General features: G+C 35.4%; 3 protein-coding genes across 4 annotated transcripts in view; 1 reads left to right on the top strand and 2 right to left on the bottom strand.

The window, feature by feature from the left end:
- Positions 1-12518, bottom strand: part of LOC136033465 (elongator complex protein 3-like) — a 55844-nt gene extending 43326 nt beyond the window's left edge. The window contains exon 1 of the mRNA XM_065714214.1: positions 12109-12518. The gene's annotated coding sequence lies outside the window, so the exon portion shown is untranslated. The remainder of the gene's footprint in view (positions 1-12108) is intronic.
- Positions 1088-18972, top strand: LOC136033833 (adenine phosphoribosyltransferase-like). Of its 2 annotated transcripts, none has more exons than XM_065714771.1 (5): positions 1088-1231; positions 8667-8738; positions 12517-12757; positions 17814-17892; positions 18803-18972. In XM_065714771.1, exons 2-5 carry the CDS (start codon positions 8674-8676, stop codon positions 18937-18939), a joined length of 522 nt encoding a protein of 173 aa, XP_065570843.1. In that variant the 5' UTR covers positions 1088-1231; positions 8667-8673; the 3' UTR covers positions 18940-18972. The 2 variants fall into 2 exon arrangements, with proteins under 2 accessions (XP_065570843.1, XP_065570844.1); XM_065714772.1 differs by lacking the exon at positions 1088-1231 and adding an exon at positions 1334-1355.
- Positions 18973-22708: 3736 nt separating this feature from the next.
- The window catches only part of LOC136033826 (E3 ubiquitin-protein ligase MIB1-like), a gene marked incomplete in the record, with an annotated part of 265548 nt that continues 260433 nt past the window's right edge, over positions 22709-27823 (bottom strand). The window contains 1 exon segment of the mRNA XM_065714758.1: positions 22709-25298. Within this exon segment, the coding sequence (XP_065570830.1) occupies positions 25158-25298 (141 nt within the window).

The raw sequence follows: 27823 nt of genomic DNA, 5'->3' as shown, positions 1-27823 counted from the left end.
TGGTGATAGAAAAAGTTCTAACGAAATAATAAACTTCAAATAAAATTATTTGAGTCCAGAAGATACAACTGCTAGCAAGTATTATTTCTGTATCTTCGTCTATACTTTCCCCCAGTCCTCCAATCGTCTTTCCAGCACTTCCAACCATTTAAGAAGAAGTATGTTGAAGTAAAATAGCAGGTGTAAACATGGAAAGAAAAAATTCAAATCTGATAAGAGAAGTCAAAAGATGTTGGGCGCAATTATTCTCATGGAAATGGAAACGTGAATATCCAATAAGATGATGAAGAAGCAACAACTTTAAACATACTTTTTCAAAGTCTACTTTAAAATCGATGAGATCTGCAAGGACTAAGTCTATAAACCTTTTAATTCAACTACTTGCCAAAATAGCAAGAAGTCTCTAAACTTCAATTTTGAGCATATATTTACATAGTGAACCTTTTTCTGTCATTTTAATAGTATGGACTCCATCCAAACAAATTCGGGGCCGTTACTGATAAGATTATTTCAGAAAAAATGGCTATCACGAGTCAAGAATCGACATTCGCACTTTAACTGAATTACACTTTAGAAATAAATCCAGTGCCACAAATATAATATGGAAAAATAAATCCAGTGCCACAAATATAATATGGAAAGGTATTGATTAGTCATTGTGTCTACCCTTTTTTTACTCTTTAGGCTTGGAGGATTGCATACATGACAGGTTTTGCAGACGGTGAAAGTCAAGTATATTCTCGGCAGGTTTAAACTTGTATTGATTGTGACAAAATGTTTGGAGACAAACTTTATCTAAAATTTCAGTACAGTCAACTTAAGGATCCAAGCGATCAAAATTAACTTGAGCATATTCCTAACAGAGTTTTACATTTTATCTACAGAATAGAACGAGAATTTTTATATAATGCATTCAAGATTCACTTAAGTAGGGACCCCTCCTGACTTAATGTAAAATATATTTGAAAAATTTAAGGGCACTATTTTCAATGATCACAGGATAACTTATAATTATTTTTAAGAGTTATCAGAACAGTGATAGGGGATGCGTAAATTTTTGAGTTGTGCTCTTTTTGAGCAGCAATCGCTCCTTTTGTGCCTTGATTTGCTCTCTTTTGAGATGTCGGTTGTTGGCAGTTTTGCTCAATGACAATTTCAAACTGTGGTTGAGGTGTGGATAAATTACAATTTTACTTCAACACTTTGGCGTTTTAATTTTGGAGGAAAAGTGGTAAGACTTGCTGTAATATTTCAGTTTTGGCAAAAGTTGGAGATTAGCTACTCTTGCAGTAGGTCTATGGGTTGCAGAGATAAAAAGATACCAAACAGTACCAGGCTACACCCTACAGCAAGAAGTGAGCTGTTTATAGCCTATCTTGCTTATACTTCACAATATCTGTGCAACTTTAGAGCTCAAGTGACTGAATAATATCCGAAAATAAATCAGTTTTCTCTTTTAGGGGTACTTAATCTGCAATGTTTCCCAATTTTGTTGGTCAAACAACTTGGGCAAAAAATCTGTCAAACAAGGGTTTCCATGCAAAGTGTAGAGGCCAATTTTCATACAGAAGGGGGGCCTTAGGTCATTGCACAAACATGTATATTCATTTGTGATAAATTTGCAGTGTGTAACATAATTTAGCCTAGCTAAGATAAAAGTAAATGTATCACTTTATGCCTTTTTATGCTCTTTCATATTATATAATGCATTAGGAGTTCAGGTCCGTCTTTGGGTTTGATTGCCATTTTTGTTCTGGGCAAAAAAGTCAATGTTTGCCATGTATTGAGTTACAAACTGTATTTTCTTACCTTAAATAATTTTTTCTTACTTTTTAAACAAATTTAAGCCTATCTGACCTTTTAAAATTACTCTAGTCACAAAGTCAGTTAAATTATTCATTCTTTAAGCAGCAGGTTTAATTTTTCTGTGTCTGTTTAATTATAATTGGTTCAGATTTGCTCTAACTAGACTGCACAATCATAGAAGGGATAAATTAAAAATAAAAAGCAATCAAATTTCTGCTCTAACTGTCTGGTCAAGGAAAATGTCATGAAAATCTCATTCAATAGGTTTAGATGTTAACTGGACAGGTTACCATTTGTTATTTTATAAATATACATTTTATTGGTCAGAATATATACAAAGAAAACATCAGCCCAGGATTTGGAAGCCAAGATTGTGGAAATATTGGGAGGAGAAGTCTTGCTTTTAGTTAAAATTGTCTACTCACTTAAGGTCTCTCCAATAAACCAATGATTTGGATAAAAAGAAGAGGATTGAGATAAAAGCAAAATGAGCATTAACTGCTCTTGGATTTTATGCAGTAAAACTGCAACTTGATGAACTTTGAATTAAAGAAGCAACAAAAGAAAGCTAATAGTTAACATGATCATAAATGCAAACTGCAAGTATGGTTGTGAAAAAGTTGACCCCCTGCTCAACATTGAACCTGCAAAGTGACATTGCTTGGTCAAAGTGATGATTGCAACTAATCAGTTGGATTTTTTAACTGCTTTTGAACTAAATTATTTTTTTTACTGAAATCAAAATTCCAGAATATCCACAGCCTTATCTGCAATTTTCTCTACAAATTTTATTTATAAGAAATGGGTACCTAGAAGCAAGGCAGCATCTAAATTTTCTTAGAAAAATATCAGTTGTCATATTTGTATCCTCTGTGGATATTGCAGTAATGCTTGCTTACAATTGCTTAGTGTGCGCATTGTTTATTTACCCCCAGCTTATTGTGCTTGCTTACAATTGCTTAGTGTGCGCATTGTTTATTTACCCCCAGCTTATTGTTGTTATTTTTTATAGGTGCTTGGGTTTTGAATAAATAGACTTAAGGCAAAAAAAAAAAAAAAAAAAAAAAAAAAAAAAAAAAAAAAAAAAAAAAAAAAAAAAAAAAAAACCCACGTTTGAAGATGCAACAGAGGACTTACACGGCATATCAACCGTAAGCAAGCTCGACGTCCGGTCGGGCTACTGGATACTGCCGCTAACCGAACGGTCATCATTCTACACAACGTTTAGCACCGTTTTCGGAAGATACAGATGGAAAAGATACCCATTTGGTCTTGTGTCAGCACAGGATGAATTTCAGCGTCAAATGGATGAGATATTTGAAGGGTTGGAAGGCATCCGCATCCTCATCGACGACATCCTTGTATACGGGAAAAGCCAAGAAGAGCACGACAATAGGCTCCGTGCAGTCCTTAAGCGCGCCAGGGAGAAAGGAGTGAGATTCAATAAGGAAAAATGCACATTCGGAATGGAACAAGTAAAATACTTCGGTCACATCATCAGCAAAGAAGGAATCAAACCAGACCCCGAAAAACTCAACGCCATCGAAAAAATGCCAAGTCCAACAACCAAGGAAGAACTCCAAACCCTTTTGGGCATGCTCAACTTCCTATCCCGATACATCCCCAGTCTCTCATCCAGAAACAAGACCCTAAGAGACCTCATACAAGAAGTACAGTTCGAGTGGAAACCACATCACGAAGAATGCTTCAGTGCCATCAAGCGATCAATCACTGACAATCTAGCCTTCTTTGACCACAGCAGCCGCACAGTTGACTTGAAAGTCGACGCCTCGAAGCACGGACTAGGGGCAGAGATCTCAACCAATGGAAACATTTGTGGCTATGCATCTAGAGCTCTCAGCAAGACTGAACAAAACTACTCGCAACTCGAAAAAGAAATGTACGCAATAGTGTATGGATTGAAACATTTCCATCATTACATCTACGGGCGAAAGGTAACGGTCACCACCGACCATAGACCACTGGAAACCATCCTGTCAAAACCTCTACACCAAGCGCCCACACGGCTGCAGAGAATGATGATCCAAACTCTGCCATATGACTTGGAAGTCATCTACAGCCCAGGTTCCGACATACCCGTAGCTGACGCGCTTTCGCGACTACACCTCCCAAACACCGACCTCCAGATGCAAAGAGACATCGAAGCTTATGTTCACTCAGTAATGAAGACACTGCCCGTAAGCGACAGCAAACTCAGGAAAATCCGTCAACTGACCGAACATGATAAACAACTCAGTACTCTTCAGTCTGTCATACAGCATGGTTGGCCATCGACTCGAAAAACATGTCCCGTTGAAGCATCAGCATTCTGGAACATAAGGAGTGAGCTGGCAGAAGTCGACGGGATAGTTTTCAAAGGCCAGAGAATAATCATACCCCAGGTCCTCAGACAAGAAACTCTTACCCAGCTACACGCAGCACATCTCGGCGTTGAAAAAACAAAGCAACGCGCGAGGATGCTGGTATACTGGCCAGGCATGAACGCCGACATCGAATCCTTCGTCAGACAATGCGAAATATGTGCCTGCCATGCCCTGAACAACCAGAGAGAACCACTCATCAACACAGAAATACCATCACTACCATGGCAACATGTAGCAATAGACTTATTCGAATGGGAAAAAGCCCAATTCCTTATCACGGTTGACTACTACAGCCGTTATTTCGAATTCGATCGACTTCAGAACCAAACATCAGAAACGATCATTGGCAAACTCAAGACTCACTTCGCACGCTTCGGGATCCCACAGCAGATGACATCCGACAACGGCGCTCAACTCTTCTCGCACAAATTCAACGAATTTGCTCAAACTTGGGGAATTGAACTCATGACCTCAAGCCCAATATATCCCAAGGCAAATGGACTCGTCGAGAAATCCGTGCAAACATGTAAAAGAATCCTGTCAAAATCAAAGGATAGCGGTAACGACCCATACATAGCTCTCCTAGAGTACCGCAACAGTCCGGTAGACAACCTCGCCTCACCCGCACAGCTTCTACAGAGTCGACAGCTTAGATCCTCCCTACCCTCTACGTACCAACACCTGAAACCAAAGGTCGTCTCCAAGTCGGATTTCCTCCATAGTCGAAACGTCATGCAGAGACGCCAGAAATCCCATCATGACAAATCTGCGAAGCCCCTTCCCGAACTTGAGGTTGGAGACTCTGTTTTCGTCCAACGAAAACCGAATGACACATGGACCAAGGGAAACATAACCGCACGCCATTGCAACCCGCGGTCCTACATTGTCGAAACAACTGATGGCTCAAGACTAAGAAGGAACAGGATTCACTTATCCAGACAACCAACCCCGCACCACCACCCATACACTACTGGCATGACCAGCCACAGTGCCGATGATCCCCAAACACCCCATATTGAAAGTGAGCAGATAACAAAAAAACTTCACCAGCAAAAGTGAGAAAACCCCAGCTCTACCACCCCCTTCGACAGTCACCGGATCGTCGGAACTTACATCAGCAAAAACCCGGCGGAACTTACATCAGCAAAGCCTACCTCAGCTGAGCCTACCTCAGTAGGGCCAACCGCGGTAGACACATCACCTGTCAGGGACACCATATACTCGCGGCCGGCGACCACCAACTGCACACCACGACGCACCAGAAGTGGGCGTGTCATAAAGCCCCCAACGCGACCCGACATGTGACCTCGCAAGCACTATCTTCAAAAGAAGAAGGAAGATGCAGTAATGCTTGCTTACAATTGCTTAGTGTGCGCATTGTTTATTTACCCCCAGCTTATTGTGCTTGCTTACAATTGCTTAGTGTGCGCATTGTTTATTTACCCCCAGCTTATTGTTGTTATTTTTTATAGGTGCTTGGGTTTTGAATAAATAGACTTAAGGCAATCCAACGCAAACACTACAGATATAACCTCTTGTAATTCCAACAGACCAAGGCTTTCATTCAGATGCTTTAATGTTATTTTATTTATCAACCATATTTGACAATTCTTACTTACCTGTGGTATTTTATAATTAAAGCCAAATCTGTAATCAGCAGAAAATAGATATATCCTTTAAAAAGCAAAATTTGCTTCATATGGTAAAGATGTAAAAATATTATCAATGAGAGAATCAGAACTAGGTGCAATTCTTGTAGATATTGGGCAAGTAGGAAGTAAATAAGCAGAAAAACAAGAAGACAATAACTCAACAGATTATTCATTTGAAGCTTCTAGAAGGTCATTATTGAAATCTCCCAAATAGATAACATCTTTATTTTAAAAATGAGGTTGGTGCAAAAAAATCATGGAGTATACAGAGGACTGACTTGACTAGAGAATAAGGCAGTTGATATACTATGCAAAAAGTATATCTTTTTTCCAACACTAATTTCAGTCCCCATTATATCCCCCTAGAAGGTAAAAGAGATACTTTTTATTCTCTTTTTTTGGTTGCTTATACTGTATTTTTTTTTATCCCCCTGGTATCTCTAGCCATGGAGCCTTTTGAAGGGGGAAAAGGAGTATTATATTTCCAATCTGTATCTATTGGTGAATAAAACTCTGTACTAATACTGCTAAGCCACCTTGATACCTTGTTAATTGGTTTTTAAAAGTACACTGATATCCAGGAAAAACAACATGAGGAGTTAGGTCTGTAAGAAACATTTCACAGAATCCAACAACATGAAATGATAGTTTATAAACAAGATCATCCTAAGAACTAAAAACAAACTCTACAGTTTAAAAACACTTTTCTGACCAAACCAGTACTGGGAAGAGCAGAAACTTTGGAAGGTAATTTAAATTTACATTTTGGAGAATTAATTAACCCACAATGATTTATCTCATTTCCCATAAATTTATCCTGGCTCTGGAATATGGAAAAAATCAAAAGAGTTAGACTCTAGGTCTTTCAGTCCATCCCCAATGCAATTATCACCCAATGAAAAAAAAAATTCAGAATTAGGATCAGGACCAGCAGAAACTTTCACAAAATGCATACCATCTGAATCTTAAGGTAGCAAAAACAACTCAACCAGTGAGAACTCAAAAATAATGATGAAAGAAAAAGAAATTGCTTGAAAATAAATGAAAATAAGAAAAAAAAATGGAACATATTCATTATAATATGAAATATGGTTACAAAAAGAGTTATTATAGTAAATTACATCAGTGATAAGATTGAATTATTAAGACCTATTATACCAAGGCTATCCTTGTCAGGGTATTTTAAAGTTTCTGAAACTTCACAATTTTTTTTTTTATGTGATGCTATTTAGCTAGATAGCATTGCCATATAGACACACGTTCACCCAGAAACACTCAAGACCAGTTTTTACTATCATCACAGACTATTCTATAAAAAAGTCAGCTGTATGTTGGGCAATAATTTCATTAACTGTCCCTTCATGAAATTTTTGCAAAAGCTCCATCATAAAAGTAAATCTAGAAGAGAAAAAGCAGTTCACAAGTCCAAAAACCAGATTCATAAATAAGAATCCAAAACATACTATGGAAATCCAAAACATCATTCTCATATGATCATTTGTCCAGACTGCTTGAAGAGTGAATGAATAAAATCCAAAAGTATTTTACTTGTAATGTATTCCAAAGTTAATCTGGCTTAAAATTATGCACTTATTTACTGGCCAAATTCCAATATTCTATAATAGTCCTCTTTATTATTTAAAGGGACATTAGAATGATGATATTGCTTTTTGCTGTCATCAGAATCTGCAATAAATTTGTTCAGTAAGATCTTCAGCTGCTTTTTCCCTGATCACCAAATAAAGAATGTGGCTAGTGCAGTGACAGTAATTAGCTGTAGGAAATATGTCACATAGAAAATATGTCAGCATACTGCAAATGTTGTTATCTTTGAAGATTTTTAAAAATTAGTATTACTGTATTTATTGTTTTGAAGCAACTATTGTCAAGAAATAAGTGGAGAAATGCAATAAAAAAAATAAGCAAAATTTTGCACATTGCTTGGGGCTATATCTGGCCCTATTAGGGGAAGCTGAAATTCCGTTGTCATGGTAGCAATCATTATACTTGGAAACAGGGCTAAATGGGGACTTAGATGCTATCGATTTTAGATCTCTCATTGTTTTTGTATATTTACTTGGAAGGCAAGTTCAGTTCATTATTATTGATTACATCCATTTTTCTTTAATAATGCAGTTTCTTGTCTGGTAAGAAAACATCTGATGATCGATTGTAAATAAACTGAGCCACACGAAAATCTGCAATATTTCAGATTGAAAAAATTTGATCATGTGTTTTAAATAATTATAAATGCTGACAGCCCAAGATTCTTTTTTATAAAAGACTTCAAAAGTATTGGACACAAACTCTGTGTGATGGATAAACTTAGTCTTGATTTTTATTATAGTCTATGCAAAGCTCTACTATAATAAAATATCTTAATCATTATGCTGAAAAGGGTTTATCATTTTTCTTCAGTGTAATTAATGCTGACATTTGTAAATTTCTGCTTATTTATGTTTTTGAAAAAATGAATTATTTAGGACAATTTTCTTTTTCAGCTCTTTATGCTGAATCTTGAAATGTGATCAGGTTTTTTGCACATCCAAAATATTTTGCGAAAATTGTATTTTAATTTTTTTGGGGTGTACTCTTGTGTAAAATATTCTAAACAGTTATATTTTATTTCCTCTTATTAAAATACAGAAAAAATATGGGGAAAGTGTAATTTATGGCAAATATTGGATTTGACTAATTCACTATAAAAAGGTCTGACCAAACGTTGCATTTTAATTCTTGAACTCAAAAAGTATTAATTTCCGTTCTTCAGTGTAATTAAATAAATTATTGCTTTAAAATTGTTGTAAGTTTTTTTTTATTCTAGAAAAGTCATGGGTTTGCTAGAAGAAAAGTTGAAATCGTACCAAGATTTCCCTAAAGAAGGAATACTTTTTAGGTATGTTTATTAAAAATTATGTTTGGTTGATCATTTATCTCAGAGATCCTCTATAAAAGATTACATTTGATGTAGGTTATACCAAGTGATTGATCATTGTTCAGAATTCCCTGACAATGCAATAAAGGATGCCTGAAGTGACTAGATGTTATAGCGTCAGATCAGGAATTATATATGTTGCTTTGTATCTATTGGAGACGAAAACATATTTAAACACCTTAAATTTTGTATATAAAAAAACATAAAATTTGGTAGCTATTATTCATGATAGTTATCGTTATTGAATATGGATTCATCCATGAAATTTATTTCTGCTTTTGGTTTGCTTAATTGTTTTAAAAACAGCATATGGGATGCTTTTGTTCCTTATGTAATTGCAACTTGTTACATGCAGCAGAGATTCACAAGCGTTCATTCCGGTCCTATAGGGCCGAAAAGCCCAAGCTTTAGTGTATGGGGGAAGGGGGGGCATTAGGGGAGAAATCACCTTATCATCTGCCCTCTGTGTAGTCAACTCTGGCAAACAAAATATGGAATAGTTGCTTCTGGTGTTTTGACATGGTTACCATGAATTCGTTCTTTAAATGTGCTCCAAAGTCAGTTGGAAAGTGTATATCTAATTTTCTTGTTTTGAAACAAATATTTGTTTTCTCTCAAGTCCTATCTTTATCTGTCCTATTCCGTTTGATCCAAAGAAAATGCAAGATTGACAAGAGATGATTGATTAGTGAGTTATTTTCTAAGAAAAAAAAAGTATTAACTATCACTACCCAATAAAATGATAAACTTAATTATTAGAATCTACAAAATAATTGTTGCTCTAGACATTTTCTTATCTCTTTTTTTTTTTTGCTTTTGCTGTACAAAGGGCCAGATATAAAAGAACTATTTTGCTAAAAGATCGAAAAGATATATTTATGTACATTTTCTGAAACTAAACATGTTCCGTGTATTGATACAGCCTCAAAACAATTTTCAATCAATAAAAGCATTTCAAAATAAAATGAGTTATATTAAAAAAATCGTAGGCCTAAAAAATGAGGCCTATTTCCAGAAAGTTTCTGGCTAAATCTTTCAATCAAAACAAAAATTTGAATATATCCAAAATTAAAATTTAGCTTGTTCTGAGTGTTTCTGGTTACGCTGGGCAATGCTTTTCTTGCATTGATGGCATTAACTTTTAATTCTAATTAAACCTTCTCTCAAAAGCCAAAGTTTTCTCTTTCTATTAGTTTCTCATGCTCTTGGATTTAATCTTTGTGATGATCAAATTCCCACTGAGTCTTGCTTGAGCTTATATTAAAAAATTAAAAAAAGTGCACCAATTCCTGTATACCTTAAACTTACTGTTAAAAGGCTTTTAGAATGGAAAATTAAAACGAAAATCAAGGCTAGTACCACTGCTCATACACTTAATTTTTAATTCAGATTTGTTGGAATATTTGTATATCTGTCCCTACTTGTACGATTTTCCAAAATCCTCCTGACTTTATACAGCTCCCCCTCGTCGCCAATATTTAGTACTCCTCTATTATTGACAGAAGACTAAGGTAGAAGATACAAAATTTCAAAACCTTACAAACTCAATACCGTATTGACTTTTTAATATTTTGATAGTCCTTTAAAAATCAATTGAAATAGATAGAGGTTTCTATAGTTTTCAACCAAACCCCCTTAGTCCTAACTTCGTGCTAGTAATTACAACAGAAACAATTTAAGGAAGGTTGGATGTATTATATATCAATCAACGGCCCAACAGGAATTTTTTGACAGTTTGATACTTTTTGCCCTTATTTACCTAGTTGCTCTTGATATTACCTTTATTGAAAAAAGTACACTTATTATTTAGAGTCAGTTAACCTTTTCTTTTCGTTTGATACGCTATTTGCAGTACGTACAGGTTTTAATGTTGATCCCCTCCCAATTTGATCCCCCCACACCTATCATAAGGGTCCCATGGGGTTAATTGCTGTTTACCTGGACTTCAATTTTTTTCTTCAATTTGGACCGAAAAATCGATTTTACTATTCTGTGGTATACCAAGACACTTATTTTGAAAGTTATCTGGAACTCTTGATTGAGATGCCTTGAGATACCCCCCTCCCCCGCTCTTTATTTAAGTTGAAAATGATTGCATAAACTCTTAAATCTGTATTATTTGTTTTTTGAATTCTAAACAATAGTCTTTTAACTTATTGTTCGAAATATATTCAAATAAGATAAGATTTCGATAGGATAGAAATGAGGGAGGGGTTGATTTTTTATTATAATTGCTAGTCTTTTATGAACCTTGGTATTTACTAAGTGACATAATATAGCGATCACAATTTCTGCCCGTCGGTCTGTCAGTCCCAGTTTTGCTAGTTCGGGCACTTCCAGATAAGCTAGGACAATGAAAGCTGGCTGGCGTATCAGGGACCCGACCCATTTAAATTAGAAACAGTCACCTTCCCAATTCGACCATCTGAGGGGGGGGGACGATTGAACGAGATAGTTGAGAAGAATCTTACAAATGATTCTTGTTCTCGTTGGTCTAGTGATATGATTCTCGTTTTGGGTGAGAGGTCCTGGGTTCGAATTCTGGACGACTTCGATTTTTACATGAAGAAGATATTAAACTAGATACGTAATCAATATAGCGATCGCTGAAAGTTGGCAGGCGTGGCGAGCTCGAGAATAAGCACAAGTTATAGATACATGATTGACATAAGCGTACCGGATCCGATCTCTTTGGGGGAGTTGGAGGGATTTCTAGTGCTTTGGCGAGTTCGATGCTTCTTGACGTTTTAGGACGATGCAATCGATAACTCTATTACCGAGTTTAATTTTAGGTTCCGACCTTGTCGCAAGTGCCATATGAGCTCTTGACTCTTGTTATTTACCATTATCATTAGTGTTTTTTGGTATGGTAAAAATGTAGGTAGGAGGAGAGGAGTACACTTAAGACTATCTGCATTTTAAAAGGACCTATGGATACGTGGTTTAAAAAATTTAATTATAAAATAACTTAAAAAAAAACAGTTTTTTTTTCAGTAAACAGCAATATTAAAGCTGAAGACAATCAGGAATAGTCCTTTAATATTCAAACTTAAAACGAGAAGAAATTACTATCAAAGAATAAATGAAACCTACAATGAATAGAAATTGAAATAAATTGAATAAATGAAACCCACAATGAATAGAAATTGAAATAAATAATTACATCAAATATAAAGATGATAGATTAAACCGTAAAACGCTAATGGACTTGAATAGGAAGAATGCTCTTCTGTGTATTTATTTTTCATTACAATTTCTTATTCTTATAAAATATTTTCTTGGTCAAGTTAGTATTCTTAATATTTTTTGAAATATAGCTCGTCACGACTACCTTGAGCAGGTTACTCCTCGCCAAGAATATCTAAAAATGAGTTTTGCCCGGCGATCGGTTGCCACATCAAATAGATTGTCGGCAGGGGTAATCCCGGAAAATCCTTCCCTTGACGTGTTCATGAGAAGGTATAACAAATACCTCAGTGTTGGAAAATGAGGTAACTAACAGGACTCGCGGCAAATCATCGTCTGTGATGGAGCCGTGAAGCCTGTAATAAAAGAATGAAGAAAGAAACTGCATAAAGTTAATGTCTATTAAGTACTTCAATGCTAAAAGCTTAAAAAAAATGTAAAAAAATTGGGTGTAGAAAAATGTAAAATGCAACTCTTTGGGAAGCCAAACTCGCAGGATTTTCATTTGCTATTCTTATGTTGAACTAACTGTGTTGATTTATTTTTAATTTAGGGATGTATTCTCCTGGTTTAAAGATCCTGATTGTTTACGGGAACTGTCAAAAAAGTTCTCTGAAGCTGTTAAGGCAAAAGGCTGGGACAAAGTAGACATAATTGTTGGCTTAGAATCTCGAGGATTTTTATTTGGACCCATCCTAGCCTTAGAATTTGGTGCTGGATTTGTCCCAGTTAGAAAGCTGGGAAAGCTTCCCGGTGAATTGGAATCTGTATCATATGTTTTAGAATATAGAAGTGTAAGCTGCTTTTGTACTCAAATCTCTTTTAGCTATTCTTGTTATATTGACTGTAAAATATATACAAAAGGAAACATAGGATAAAGGGGCGCTCTAGTGAATCCATCTAATACACCGACTTACGACATTTATTAGCTTGTTATGTTTGTGATTGTCTTTAAGTGAGATTTGTCTTTTCTATCTTGGTCAAAGGTCAATTGACCCCCCCGCCATTTCAAAGATGGTATAAATGCAAAGACACAAAAAATTGAGGCTTGTTTTTAAGCTTAGAAGGGTATTGAAATGTTACTTTGGTTAAACTAAAATGGTAAAATCATAGGAAATCAAGAGAGAGGCATGTAGAAGAAACTATAACTTCTAGAAACTAAATTCTAAGGAAATGATCTGCAGGAATCAAGCCAAATGTTATACCTCCCGTTTTTAAATTTAAAGATGACATAGATGGATCTTTAAGAGAAGGGCAGTGCGATTTTAGAAAGGGTAGAGAATGTGTCGACCAAAATTTTACTCTTAAATTAATACTTGAAAAGTGCCGAGTCATCAAACCTCTTCGGTCCTCAGTTTTTTAGATTATGAGCGAGTGTTTGGTTCAGACGATAGAAAACTTTAGCGAAGGTCATATCCTTGTATATTGTACAAGATAAATGCATTAAAGTGCTATGTACAAGAATAACATTACTGCGGTTAAGGTAGGAAATGAGTTTAGTAGCTGGTTTCGTATTAAACCAGAAGTTATGTAGGGTTACCTTTTATCCCCATCTATATGGATGATTCTGATAGACTTTGTCCTAAAGGGCACAGTAGAGGTAATGGAAGAGTTCGGAATCAATTGACGAATAAAACTCTCCTAGACTTAAATATGCTGATGATTTAAGGATCCTAAATGAAAAGTTGAGTTTAGCAAAATTAATGAATTTTTAGCGGTTTAGAGAGTTCAGCGTGCAAGAATAGGTTTAGCAATTTAAATTTTAGAAGACTCAGTCGTTAAGACTAGGAACAAGTGGATCAAATGGAAAGCTTCACTTATCTAGGCTGTATTATTAGTAAAGACGGTAGGTACAGTGAAGTTTTTAAAAGTAGAATAGCCAAGATCCAGGGTGTTTTTTTTTACAGTTAAAAAAGATTGGAAAAATAGTAAGATAAGTCTGCGAACCAAGGTTAGAATATTGGAAGCTACAGTGATGACAGTGGTCAAGTATGGTTCTGAAGTATGGGCGATCCGAGAAACGGAGGATGATTTGCTAGATGTTTTCCAGGGAAACTACCTATGGATTGTTTTGGGTAGCCGACTGACTGACCGTAAGCTGTACGAAAAATGTTATTCAATCTTGCTTCAGTGAAAGAAAGGATGAGATGACTGGGACATGTTCTGTGGATGAGGGATGACATATTGCCAAGATTGTCCTTGATGGCCAACCATCTAGGGCTAAACGAAAATCAGGTGGGAGGATATCGAAAGGAAAGATTTAAGGGAAGTAGGAACTTCTTTGGAAGGCATAAAGAGGGAGGCTTTGAATAGATTGGGATGGTGGAGAAGCGTGCGTAGCTGTGTGCTTCAGGCGGATTGGTGCTACAGTGATTTGTTAGTAGTTTTAGTATGCAATGATTTTACATCCCAAGCTCTTGGATGAAATACTGCGAAAAGTCTAATATTATTGCAGCATGAGAATCCTTTTAGTAGAAGGGTAAAAATCCATAGGTCACTTAGTGCTAAAGTCAGTCAGTCACTTAATTGTCAGTAAGTATGAAATTCACCCTAGAATCAATGTGCAAACCAAAAATGGGAAACTAGGCAAATTGTAATATAATACCTAGGAAAGAATGGTAATACTTGCCTCCTACAATTGAATATATTATCTTAGCACCAAATCGCCTTAGGCTCAAAAACTCCATACACTCGTCCTCCTTTCCACCCTATTCAGACTTGCCCTCTTTTTACCCTCCCATGAAGTTCCTACTTTCTTTGGATCTTTATCATGACACTTTTCCATTCAATTCGAGCACGTCCTCTTTTCGTCGCCCCTAGCTTGATTCCAAAAGCAAAATTGTTAGTAATGTTTCGACCTTCATCTGTAAAAATGCGCCTGACCGTCTTAATCCTCTTTCATTACAGCCTTAGAAAGGGGATCGAACCACATCTGTCGCACAGCTTAATGTCTGTTTTATAGAGTCTTTCACACGAGTGCCTAAAACTATCCCTAGACAAAGCACCTTATTCGTTTCTGAAACGACTTTCGGAGAGAAAAATAACTACTCTTGGCAGCCATCTTCTTGGTCAAAATTGCTCATCGATAATAAGGAGAAAGAAGAGTATACAAACAAAAGTCTATTCTTTGTGGTCCTTTTCGAGTCTCATCAATGAAAGGCTTATATTGTTGTGTTCTTTTGTTTAAAAATCCTTGGGAAAGCTCCTGACACCCGAAGCTACCTGACAGAGTGAGTATAAACATCTTTTTGAACCCAATTTTACCCTACCTAGCTAACGTAATCAGTCTTTCACTGTGACAAAAATGAAGAGATTCAGGCAGATTTCTGGTGTCTAGGAAGCATGAAAAGAGAATGCTCATATGCTATGGAGTTTCTCCATTCTAAATCCCCCTGGTGCTGGATAAAAAGTGGATGAAGGTTATTTAACCTGAATCATTAACCAGGGCACACAAAAAGATAAAGCTACAAATTGGTTACCCCTATAGCGTAAGGCCACATTCTGTCGCACAAGTAAGGCGCAGAAACCCTGCCAATATAACAGGATATACAGTAAGAAGTGATTTGTTAATATCCTACTTCTGCCTCACAATATCTTTGCAATCTTGTAGTCCAATTGACTGAATAAAATACAATAAAAACTGATTTGTTTTTATCAGGGTGGCCAATCTGCAGCTTTGGCCACAAAAAATCGAAAAATTCAGGATGAAAACTCAGAAAAGCAACATGCAGAAATTATTTACGTTTAGTCAGTCTCGGTTTTTCTTGTCCTCCTTTTCCCAAAATGAGCTTTGGGATATAAACCTGTAGCTTATTCGGTAAACGTGGAATAAAAAACCATAGGCCTAATGATATAGCTAAGAAATAAACATATCATTCGATTCAGAATCCAGTCTTCTATCGGAATATAAGAATAATTTTCTCTGAAAATTAATTAATTTTCGGCTCACTTTAGATATAGGCCGCCTCACCAATAATCTCGAAACCCAACCCCAAGCACCTTTGTTTTCCTGAAAAGCTGGATTAGATTACAGAGATGAATTTCCAGAAATGATTACTATGCTTCGACTCTGCATTGAATGGCACTTTTATTTCTTAGCTACCTCGTCATGGTCCTATATTCCAAACTACATTCTTATTTCCACACTCATGGTAAAGGGCTTACTGGAAGCAGGATGTTTCCGTGACGAAAAAAAAATGATTATTGAAATATTCATCATTTATCACAGTTGGAAATTCCTACAAATTTGACACTTGTAGACTCGCTAGGTTGTCCTTTTCAAATTCTTGTTATTGGAATCGCGTTTGAATAGAATAAGAAAAAATAAAATTTGTGAAAACCTGGTAGTATCCACATCTTTTTATCCTTCACACTTCTGGTTATCACTGGAGTTGAATGATCGGTGAACAGAGCAAGAACATTAATACAACCAAGAGCCAATGATCTCGTCAGAATTTTCAAACTCGTTGGAGGTAATCATTATCCTTCAATTCGGAATAGATTACATGTCAAAAATTAGTTTTTCTCTGCTCTTAATAGTTCTTCAGCGAGTTGCTCTATCACATTCACTAGTCATGGTTAGCCTATCCTTTCTATCACGTCGTCCTGGCTCTCCCAATAGTAGCTATAAACTGTACAACGAGCTTAAGAATGTCATTGATCATTGAGAATGTCACCATCACTGAGAAATCTACCAAAATCAGGTTTACACTGTGCTGGTTTCCTCTTTCAAGAAAAATATGATGATTTCACGTCTATGGCGTGCATTTTATTGCATAAAAAGAGGCAAACTTGACCAAAAAGATGCCGATTTCTGTGCGGCGTTGAAGTTCAGGTGGAAACACGAATAAGGAGATTTTTCCCAGAAATATCTATTATCCGGTTCAGGGCCTTTTGGAACACCCATGCTTCATTGCCATATTTAACCACTGTTATTACCATCGGTTCTAATATCCTAATGTTAGTTCGAAGCACTATTCTCCTATACTTCAAAAAAAAAATCCCTACAAAAAACAGCAACTACAAAACAAGTGCCTCGGCTATTGAATAATTTACTTCGTCAGGGCATCTACCTTCCTTAGGTAAGGATTATGGTACCTAGGGAAATGAAGGGATCCACTCTCTCATTTTCTGGTTACTTTATAGCATTGCTTCATCCTCATATATTGCTAATGAAAGTGACTTAGTCATCTAAAATCATTTGTTGCACCTATTGTCGTATTCTTGACAATTTTCTGCAAACACGACTTCCTGTAAAAGTGAAAAGCATAGACATGTCCTTTGTGATTGCTTGTGGCATTCTCTTTAAATATGCAAATTAAAACTTGCAGTTGGTTTACTGTATACCAGAACTTTGCGTTAGTGGTTAGCCTTGTTTCTTATATTTGTTTTTGTTTATCTTATCCTTCTAATATATATTCTGGAAAACTATGGAATATCTCGTTTACCAAACCAAGCACGGTACACATCCTTTAATAAGACCAGACAAGAACGAAGCAGCTACAGCTGCTATCAAAGATTAGCAGCTATCAAAGCTAGCAGGCTACCAGAACATCGTAGATAGATTTTTAATAGCTCATATAAAAGACATTGCTCATGCCTATGTTCTTCCCAAATATTCTATTTAGTTTGGGAGTTTTTTTTTTTTATTATTAAATACTATGGAAGCTGTTTTGATATAAGTGATTGTGATACTTTAGAGAGAGAAGATAGTTTTTTGATGCTGCATGATTTTTTGATGCACGAAATAATTAATTACACGATTTGTGTGGTGTTTTGAAGAAAAAGAAGTTTTGAGATGATACAGTGTTCAAGGATAATGGAAATACCTGATTATTGTTGTTATTTCAGGACACCTTTGAAATTCAAAAGGATAGCATATTACCTGGACAAAAAGTCTTAATAGTTGATGATCTGTTAGCTACTGGAGGTAATTAAATTTTGATTTAAATAACATAATATGATATTCAACTTTATAAAATGTGCTTTTATTTGTTTTTTGTGCTCCTTTAAGCACGATCAGTGCTCCTACTGACAAATGTGAAATAATTCCAAATTGTAGATTAGAAGCTTAAAAACAGATGGTCTTTAAAAACTTCTCCACCCGTTTCAAATATCCAACATATTTTTAAATTTAAATGTATGTGAAAAATTAGATTGGGATTATTAACTTACCCATCGGTCGTTGTTGGATGATCAATAGCCATAAAATGGGGATAATGTGAACAGAGGCAACTGACAATTATTCAGGTGTCTCCTATTTCAGTGAGCACGATAAGTATTAAGAGGGCCTTGGGGAGGGGGTGGCAGCGGATTTTATACCTAAAACCTTTTTAAGACTGTACTCAACAACCTCCTAAAGCTTCTTCGCTATCGGAAAACAGAGAAGTGATACATACAGGACAGATATATTTTCGATTTTATGTACATAGATTAATAACCTGGGGAGGGGATAATTTTTCACCGTCAAAAAAGGAAATAAGTTATGTTCTCCCTGGAAGCGTACTGGATTGAAGTTGCTGTCTTGAAATAAATCCTGATCCGATGACGTGGGGGATTACCTGAGGGTATTTGGGGTATCAGGCTGTTCTTTTATTGATTTCTATCCCTCAATTTGCAAAAGGATCTAAAATTTGCGAGAAAATAATTCCTCCTCTAAGTTTGTACCACCATTTGTTATGCGTGATGAGGCTAAATAAGAAGCAAAAAACATGGGAGACATGTTGCTCTTTGCAAAGTTGACGTTGTCGCGTTGACTATGAAAAAGATAATATCGTGCCATTAGTCCGCCTTCAGACTAACCGTCAATTACTGCCATAACTGAGTACATTTATTTTTAGGAAGTCTAAAGGCCTCGTGTGAATTAGTGCAAAGACTGCAAGGAGAAGTTGTAGGCTCAGTTGTTGCTATAGAGCTGGAAGATCTTAAAGGAAGAGAAAAAATACCAACCGAAGTACATTGTCTATTCAAGTTCTGAGCATAATTTGTAATAAATGATTGACTTTTGGGATCTGTATAGTTTACATAGGTCAAGATTGCACCGCTAGTGGTAATGATAGTATGTCGCTCGTTTTTGAAATGCTTATAACCATATAAATTGGTTGAGTGTCCTTTTGGAAGTAAAATAAGATGCCCTATTTGGAATTACTGTTCTTAAAGTGTTCCACATTACAACTCTTCGCCACATGAATCTTTTGGATAAACATTTCCAAGAACGACTCTCTTGATAATCGAGTATAATTGTTACCAACCTGTTGATATTCCGAAAGCAAGCGTAAAATAAAAAGATAGGTGGTGCTTAACGTTTTAGCTCCAATGAATCTATAGACTTTGGCAATACATAACTCGAATTTTGAATCACATGTTTGAGTATCAGATGCATTCTTATTTTCATTTTAGGAATTCCTACTTTGCTTTTATTCATTAAAGCAGGACACCAGAAAGTTTAAAATCGGTTTTGTATTACAAAATTATACAAATTATAAGAATACTGTCTGTGTAAAAATTAAAACTGCTTTTGGTTATGCTTGCTTACTTACACTTTAGATATGATAGATAAGATTTATTGCAAAAAGCCTGCGAGCCATAGCAACACAGGATACAGTCTACAAATTGTACAGTCTATAAACAAAATACAACTTTAGATAATAAACAAAAAATAAAAAACCTAAAAACCGTAACAAGCTATCCCTCAAACATGATTTTCTATGTTCAATCCCTAAGAGAAGCAACTTGCACAACTGTTCAATAGCACATAACGCACTAATGTTTAATAACGCGTTCCTGTCAGCCGTCCGCTCAATTAACCATCACTCACTCCCAAACACTCGTCAAAAATAATCATTCCGCAACTCAGACCTTCACATTCGGATACAAAATAAAATAAGTTTTCATTCACACATCCACACATAGGGCAAAAATAGGGGCCGGCCGTCAGCCTAAACTCTCTCAAAAATTTTATTTTCACCTAAAACCAACGTTTTTTAAGGTTAATTATATCTTCTTGTATATAAAGATGCAGTTTTGTACAAAAAATGTTATTGTGTTTTAATATTATTTTGAAAAAGTATTTGTATAAGAAATAGCTTTCAGATGTGCCCTTAAACATCTCTATGATGTTTCAGTGCACCGCTAGTGGGAGGCTTGCTAAAGATCGGGGACTACTATACTTCTGAATGGTGATTTCAATGGTACACTTTTGGTTTCGACCCGATTTACTTTCGAGGGGTTTTAGGCTATGTTTCGAAACCTCCATAAATTAGTCCAATAAATCTTACCTTTGTATTTAATCGAGATAATACTTGCCATTTATGAATCAGCTTCGAATAGCGATTCTTCTTCACATTGACAGTTTTTCCATAACGCGTTTTAAATTTCCAGTTACAATTGGTTAGGGTTCGTTCTTTACTAGCTTCTCTCTTGATGGCAAAATATTCTGTTAAATAACAAACGGTTTCTTCTTTTCTGTTCATAGATCTGCCAAGACCAAAGTTTTATATAACAACACTTTATTTGATTGTATTAATATTTGGAATAAACAAACTAAATTGATAAACTCTAAGGTTACAAAGAATGCAATCAATAAGGAATAAATTCAATAAAATAAGTCGCCGTATTCTCAATTTGGAATTATTTGGTTTCAATAATCCTACCAAACTGTTCAGGTATTAACCAGATTTCAATATTTCTACCAAACTGACCAATTATTAACCGCTATTAATTTATTGATAATGAATACAATTATTTAGAAAGGTGCATTCTTACACACAGGGGCGTAGTTCCAACATTTTATTGGGGGGGGGGGTAGTCGATAAGCATGGGTTATCCTTCAGAGGAAAGCAGTGGTGGTTCTGGCATCTTCAATTTTCTCATACTTACAGTAAGTATCAAGAATTATTATACAAGTACTATAGTAAAGTAAATAACTTATTGCCAACTACGACCTCTGCTTTATTTTTTTTTTTAAATAAAATTATAAAAACTAAAAAATGATTATAAATATTAGATTATATATTTCAAATTGTGCCCCTAAAATTTCTGCGCTTGGAGCGAGTGCCCCCTTAACTCCTTTTCTCTAAAACCACCTGCGGGGAAAAGGGTGTTAGAATAATTGTGATGTCCTCTTATTTTTCTTTGTTTTTATTGAGGCACTGGAACATCATAGAGAGCTGTTTAAGGACTCGTAAAAGATAAATCTTATATCTTGTAGTTTTTTTATGCTTAGACTCGATAAGGCCGTTATAAAGTGCCACATGGTGCACTAAAAGAGCAATTTTGGTGACACTTTTGGCATGAAAAGGCAGGGCCAGCCACATTGACATTATAGAGCTAATTATGGGCTCATTTATAAACTATTTTAAATATTTCAATGGTATTTATAAATTGAAATTTACAACGCATCGTAAAGTGACACATGACACCCAAAGAGTGATTTTTTTCTTCTTTTAAAATACAAAATAATTAAAAAGGGCGTTGTCCGATGAAAATCTCGATAGATAAATTCTCCCTATCCCTGCGAAAATTCTTCTCTATGGAGAATCCCCTTGGAAATCTTCCTTGCATTTGAAATAGCGACAATATTTTGATTTAAATTATTCGAAAAAAACGTGGGAATTATTAACTTATTCGTTGAGCGTTGTTTGACTAATAATTTCTAGAAAATCTGAACGATTCTTGGCAGCATTGTGAGAAACCTTACATTAATTAAAACTTACCAGGGAGGTTAGTCGGATAGAAAAATTGACGCAGAGAGTTTGAAAATTACCTTCCCTTTTGTTTTTGTGTAAATCAGGGTATGAGAGGTATACATTTCCGGAAGGGGGAGGGCTGAGTATTTTGCTAAAAAATTTCCTTCACCAAGCCAAGCTCGCTCTCCTAGTGTTGCGTATTAAGACTGATAAAATAGATAAAACTATGGGCTGGTACCACTTATTTGTGAGCATAAAATGTCTAATTTGTGAGAAAAATATACATAGATTGTTCGGATTCACTCTATCCTACTTGCGGCAGACATTTTGTACAGCATGCTGATGCAGAGATCTGCCGCAAATTTATCAACTCTTTTTTGGAGCTGGCTAAAAGAAATACTCAGAAAAGTGAAAATAGCGTGAAGTCAGCATGTTCATGTACATAGAGGCAGTTCTACATATACGGGTTAGTGCGTGAATCCAAAACGCAAAGATTAGGACGTTATCATCGGTCACTAGTCGTCTCAGCTACAATCAAGAGAATTTGGAGCTATATTGGAGTTTTGATTTAAATATTGGAAGTAAAAGTTCAAACAATTAAATTATTCCTGGAGCTGACCCCCCCCCACTTACTTTTATGACTAAATTACGAAAAGACCTATCTACATACAGCACGAATATTATTATAAAAAGTACTAAGTACTTTTTAAAAAGTACTTTTAGATGATTTCTTTTCACGTTTATAAATGAAAAAGAATTCTTTTTTTTCAATGAATTCTTGTTTTTCAGTGATTCCATGCATGTCCTATTTGCAGATATAGAGGGCGCATTCATACACATTTTTAAAATCTTTAACTCAAGAAAATCTTATATTGATCTGATTGATTTTAGGAAGTAGAAAACCTTTACCTATCAGGGGAATCAACTATTAGGAAGTGTAATGGACCCCTGTTTTTCGTGTTTTTCCAATATTAAAAATGAGGATGGATTAAATCTTTCTAAATTGCTTCGCAACATCTGGATGTGGCGATTCATTGTGTTGCGGAGCAACACTACTGCTTTCGTTGTTTTTTTTTTTTTTTTTTTTTTTTTTTTTTTTTTTTTTTTTTTTTTTTTTTTTACCGTGATCAGCGACCTGTAGCTCCGAAGTGGTAAGAGTTGAAAATTTGAGATTTTTCAGAGGGAAGGGAAACGTGAAACAGAGTAAAAAAGTTCCAGAGAAGTTCCTAAAATTTCTAACAGTTTTCCATAAAAAAAATAAAACCGTTTTTTTCTTAGAAACTGTGCGTTCGATGTTTGGCGTCAAGTTAAGACGACCCTAGCTTCGGAAATAAACTTGTTAGAAATACAGTTATGCTGAACTCATGAAGAACTTTCATTTGTCTCTTCGAGAACTGGAGCACAAAATTCCGTAGCTCTTACAGATTTCCCGGAAATAATTCCGGAAAAGTCCATCTCGTTCCGATTTTTTTTGGAATTTTCTCAAATTTTCGATTTTGATGTTTCTTATATTTTTATCGAGTAGTGCTATGAAAAGTATGCAAGAAGAAGTGAAGTGTTCTATATACCAAGTTGCTTCGTTCTCTAAGAAATAATTTCCGAAGTTTCGACGTTCTAGAGGTAACTTCTGTTCTGGACCAGCTAGAATTTTTTTTCCAACGCGGTTCGACAGGTCTCGATCTCCTAACAACTGGAGCTTACAATAGTTTCTCCGAAATAAAATTCCTTCTTTGGGTTTTTCTATTTGGAAGTTTTGTCATGCCCTCGGGGCAATTTAAATTTTTGGTGAATTTGGTTTGTTTTATATTTTCCTAGTTTAGACCGTCAAAAGTTAAGCAGAAAACTATAAGACGTTATTTCTGTATCTCTTTCAGATTTCCCGGAAATAATTCCCGAAATGTGCGTCTCGAAACATAATACTTCGAATTGGCGTCAAGTTAAGACGGCCCTAGTTTCGGAAGTAAACGTTTTAGAGATAAAATAATTATGAACTCACATAGAACTTTTATTGATGTTTTCGAGAACCGAAGCATGAAATTCCGTAGCTCTTACAGATTTCCCGGAAATAATTCCGGAAAAGTCAATCTCGTTCCGATTTTTTGAAATTTTCTTAAATTTTCGATTTTGATGTCTATTTTATTTTTATCGAGTAGTGCTATGAAAGTTATGCAAGAAGAAGTGAAGTGTTCTTTATACCAAGTTGCTTCGTTCTCTTAGAAATAATTTCCGAAGTTTCGACGTTCTAGAGGTAACTTCGGTTCTGGGCCAGCTAGAATTTTTTTTTTTTTCTCGTTTATTTCTGGATCAGCTAAACATTTTACCAAACTCAGTTTAGTAGGAGCTCGAAATAAAACCATATCAAAGATGCTTCAAGATAACAATCGAAGCCGCATTAGAAAAATGTCCTCTGAAGGACATAATGGAGACTGTTGCTACGCAGCTGTGTCCCGTAGGGCACAGTTGCACGTGTTGCTCCGCAACTGTGCCCTAAGGAACAGGGCACAGTTGCTGCAACACTTCCCGTTGCACAGGCAACGGAGGTCTAGTTTGATTTTGACGATGAAGATAATGTTACCTACTAAAAGGAACTATGTCCTCATTGAATAATTTATATGTTTGAGTCATAATGAATTCTGGAATTCAGAAGATCGCGGCCCGAACTGTCAGTAAGATAATTAAGGGGGTATTTGCCATTCGTCCACATAAAATAATACATTGGGCGTTGGGGGGCCACGGACATCTCTCTAAACATGTCCTCGCTTCGTCTCCCTCTGCTTGCTTTACTCCCTAGGGTCGGCAGTTTGACCCTGGCAAATAATGGACTCGCGATCCTCAGCCCTCGTATGTTTGAAATCGTGGTGCCACATTTCCAGTTTTTTTTTGTAATATTTATTCATTCTCATAGTTTCAAGATTGTTCTGCCTATATTTTTATGCTTCTTCCTTGAATAGTTTAGCTATAAGCTAAAAGAAAGCCAGATATAAGAGCAATTTTATCTTTCTATATATACATTCAAATGTATGTCTATCTGTTCAGTGATCTACAGTCAACCATTATATATAAGCTGAAAATGTGACTACATTTAAAAGTGGCTAAATATATTTATGTTTTTCAAGCTATATTTAGATATTGCATCTATGGAAAGCACAGAGTATTCAGGAATCTGAAAAGATGAGTGGCAGCCAAAAAGCTTAAGTGGATAAATGATAAAATTATAAATATTGCAGAAACTTTTTTTAGGTGGGGATGAGGAGCGCCATACAGAGTATGGCTTATGTAAAAAGAGCGAATTATATTGAAGATAATATAAATTCATAATTTACACAAATAGGTGAAAATCTATAGATTTCGGGAGGGGGCACTGCTCAAATTCATTATAAGCAAAGAGTTAGGGATTTATTGTGAGGATTGTTTGGACTTTCGAGAACCAGTCTAAAACACTAAAATTAGGGTAGAAGAAAAGAGAATTTCTGTGATGTCTAGCATGCTTATTGAGAAGAGAAGTGCATCAATATAAAAGGATCCTTTTTTCCACAGATTTTCTACATATAGGGCATTCGCTCATCCTATCACCACACATTTGACATGCTCCATGTCCACATAAGAATATCATATTCTTCAGTCTGTCTAGACAAACAGGACACATCGTCTGAAAAAAAAGCAAATTAATAAGCTATTTGATACATACAGACTAATTATAAATACAAAGAAAGAAAAAGATAAAAATTAAAGAATCATTTGGCCTGATTTTATGGAACTTTACCTACTCATAGTAGCCGGAAAACTATTTTTGTACAATTTAGAGTCGAACAGAGGTTCTGAAATGCAAAAACAAGTTTTTGCCGAAACGTTTCATTTTGTCCAGGGTAGTTCAGGTCAATTTCCCCTAAGATACGATAGGATAATCTATACCCTAGCCGATAGAGCCTAGCATAAGTACCAAGCAGGTAGCCAATCAACAAATCCTTCTTAGCCTTCAAAAATTGGCAACCATAATGACAATGTAATTTTTAATAATGCTGGTTTTAGTGAGTTTACTCACACACAATTTTATAAATAAATTTCCACAGATTCTCTGCGTAGTGCTACAATAAGTGCTAAGCCGAAAATATTTTACATTCCGTATGCTGCTGTTTTGAATATGAAATAAGTGTGCCGTTTCTTTTATCGCTGATAGCTAGAAATAATAGAGTTCGGACTATTGTAAATAGATTTTTATCCCGTACGAAGAGACTTGACTTTTAGTTAGTGTTTATGTTTTGGTTTAGATAGTGTGTTAGATAGTGTTTGTTCTGTGAAATGCCTGTTTTTTGGTTTAATCACGAAATAAAGTATCTATCTATCTATGCTACTCTTTGCCCATGTCACTGTAGAGAAATTTAACCAGCGCGATCATCATATAAAATATCTGTCTACTGCAGTCTTGGCGTGTATAAAAGCTCCTTCTATTTCTCTGTTTAAACGATCCAGTGTATATTTCTCAGAAGCTCGATTAACTTTAAAAAATGACTCTAACTTGAATTATTTACGGTTGCGAAAGCAGAAAGAAAGGCGAGCCGGCGAAATGGTTCGCTATTGTCCCATCTCACAAGTATGACTTAACTGAGTGGCCCATCCAAGATTTCTAAAGGGATTATTTGGATTAAATTTAATCAAATACGGAAATTTCTAGTGCTAACATCTAATCAACACTGCAACAGGGAAATAGCCGAAATTTCGTAAATAGTGGGAGAAGGGCCCAAGGAGTGGCAGGAATATTTGAAATTTGCCAGGTAGACATTTATTGTCTATTTATCGTCATTTATTGTCTATTTATTGTCCATTTATTGTCCTACATTTATCTAAAATGTAGTTTTAGATAGTAATATTGTGCCATTAAGCGTCAAAACTTTTTTTTTCTGGGTAATGAAGAATATTCCCTTGAATTTTTCCTCTTTTATACTCTCTTTTTACAATAATTTTTGTATTTTTTAACAAATTAAAATATCAAACAGTTCGTGATAAGTTTCATTAAGTTTATTCTTAACCATCAAAGGCTACAAAACTGAGCAAATTTGCATGTTTTTCGAAAAAGACAGAAAATCTTAATGAAAATCACACCATTAGATTCAGCGAATCAGAATACCCTGAAATGAAAGTTTTCAAGCTCCGATCTACATAAATGTGAAATTTTGCTTTTTTTTTGCCCTAAGAAAGATCACAGAGGTGTGTTTTTTTTTAGTTTGTTTTAACATAATTTTCGACCATTTTTTCAAGAAAGAGGCAAAATTTTAAAACTAGTATTTGATTATCTCCTTAATGAGCTCCTCAGTACTACAGGCAATAAGAATCTTACCAATGTCAATAAACATATATAAAAAAAGGAAGTGACATTTGATTTAGCTGCGAGTCTGCATTCATGCCGACCACATAATGTCCCTTTGAGGAAAAAATTTATAAAACTATAGAACTGAAATATTAATGCAAAGCGCCAAATTTTTTAATAAAATGTCATCACGTTATGGTATTGTTCTAATAAAATTATTTTTACCTAGATTATCCTTACAAATTCATTCTTTGTTTTCTTTCCATTTTCAAACCAATGTTATCTGTACCTTTTGCATTATTACAGCCGTGCCAATTATTTTCCTTTTTCTTTTTTATCTCTTCAACGTATAGCATTTTTCTTTGTCCCATAGACGCTCGATTTTTCTTATTTCTTTTCCTGTTCTCCAGGCTGTGATTACCGATGCGACACACATGCCTACCCATGAAAAAAAAATCGATTTCGCTTAAGGTTCTTTTGGTTTATATGTTCGTCGTAGGAGCAGCATCCCAGTCGGGCTTTGTCTAATAATTGAGATAGGGGATGGTCGTATTGTTTAAATTTTTCTTCAGTGACACATGTCTAATACTCCGAAATGTATCCTTCTATATCGCCTTAAACATCGTTAACACGCATATTTGTTTTGAGGTTGGGGGCACATTTTCGAAAAACTAAGAAATAAGCAATTAATAGAAAGACATAGAAAATTGAGAAACAATCTGTAGAATCTATGCAAGGGAGAGGGGGTTTTTAGTCTGAAATCTCAGGTTATTTTTTTCTTGGTAAAAATGTGACATGCTTATATTTTTTTTCTTTTTTCCAGATTTTGCTGATGATAAGATTACATATCTCTTTCTTTTCTTTTCTTT

This window comes from Artemia franciscana, chromosome 12 (genome assembly GCF_032884065.1).
Source record: "Artemia franciscana chromosome 12, ASM3288406v1, whole genome shotgun sequence".
Lineage (NCBI taxonomy): Eukaryota > Metazoa > Arthropoda > Branchiopoda > Anostraca > Artemiidae > Artemia > Artemia franciscana.
The sequence above is the reverse complement of the archived record's forward strand: the minus strand, read 5'-3'. Positions and strand labels throughout refer to the sequence as shown.

Bases quoted from the DNA above. Each gene is read 5' to 3' on its own strand.
- LOC136033833 (XM_065714771.1), top strand. From the start codon at position 8,674: ATGGGTTTGCTAGAAGAAAAGTTGAAATCGTACCAAGATTTCCCTAAA. The intron at 12,758-17,813 runs GTAAGCTGCTTT...TTGTTATTTCAG, and splicing joins ATGTTTTAGAATATAGAAGT to GACACCTTTGAAATTCAAAA. The intron at 17,893-18,802 runs GTAATTAAATTT...ATTTATTTTTAG, and splicing joins TGATCTGTTAGCTACTGGAG to GAAGTCTAAAGGCCTCGTGT.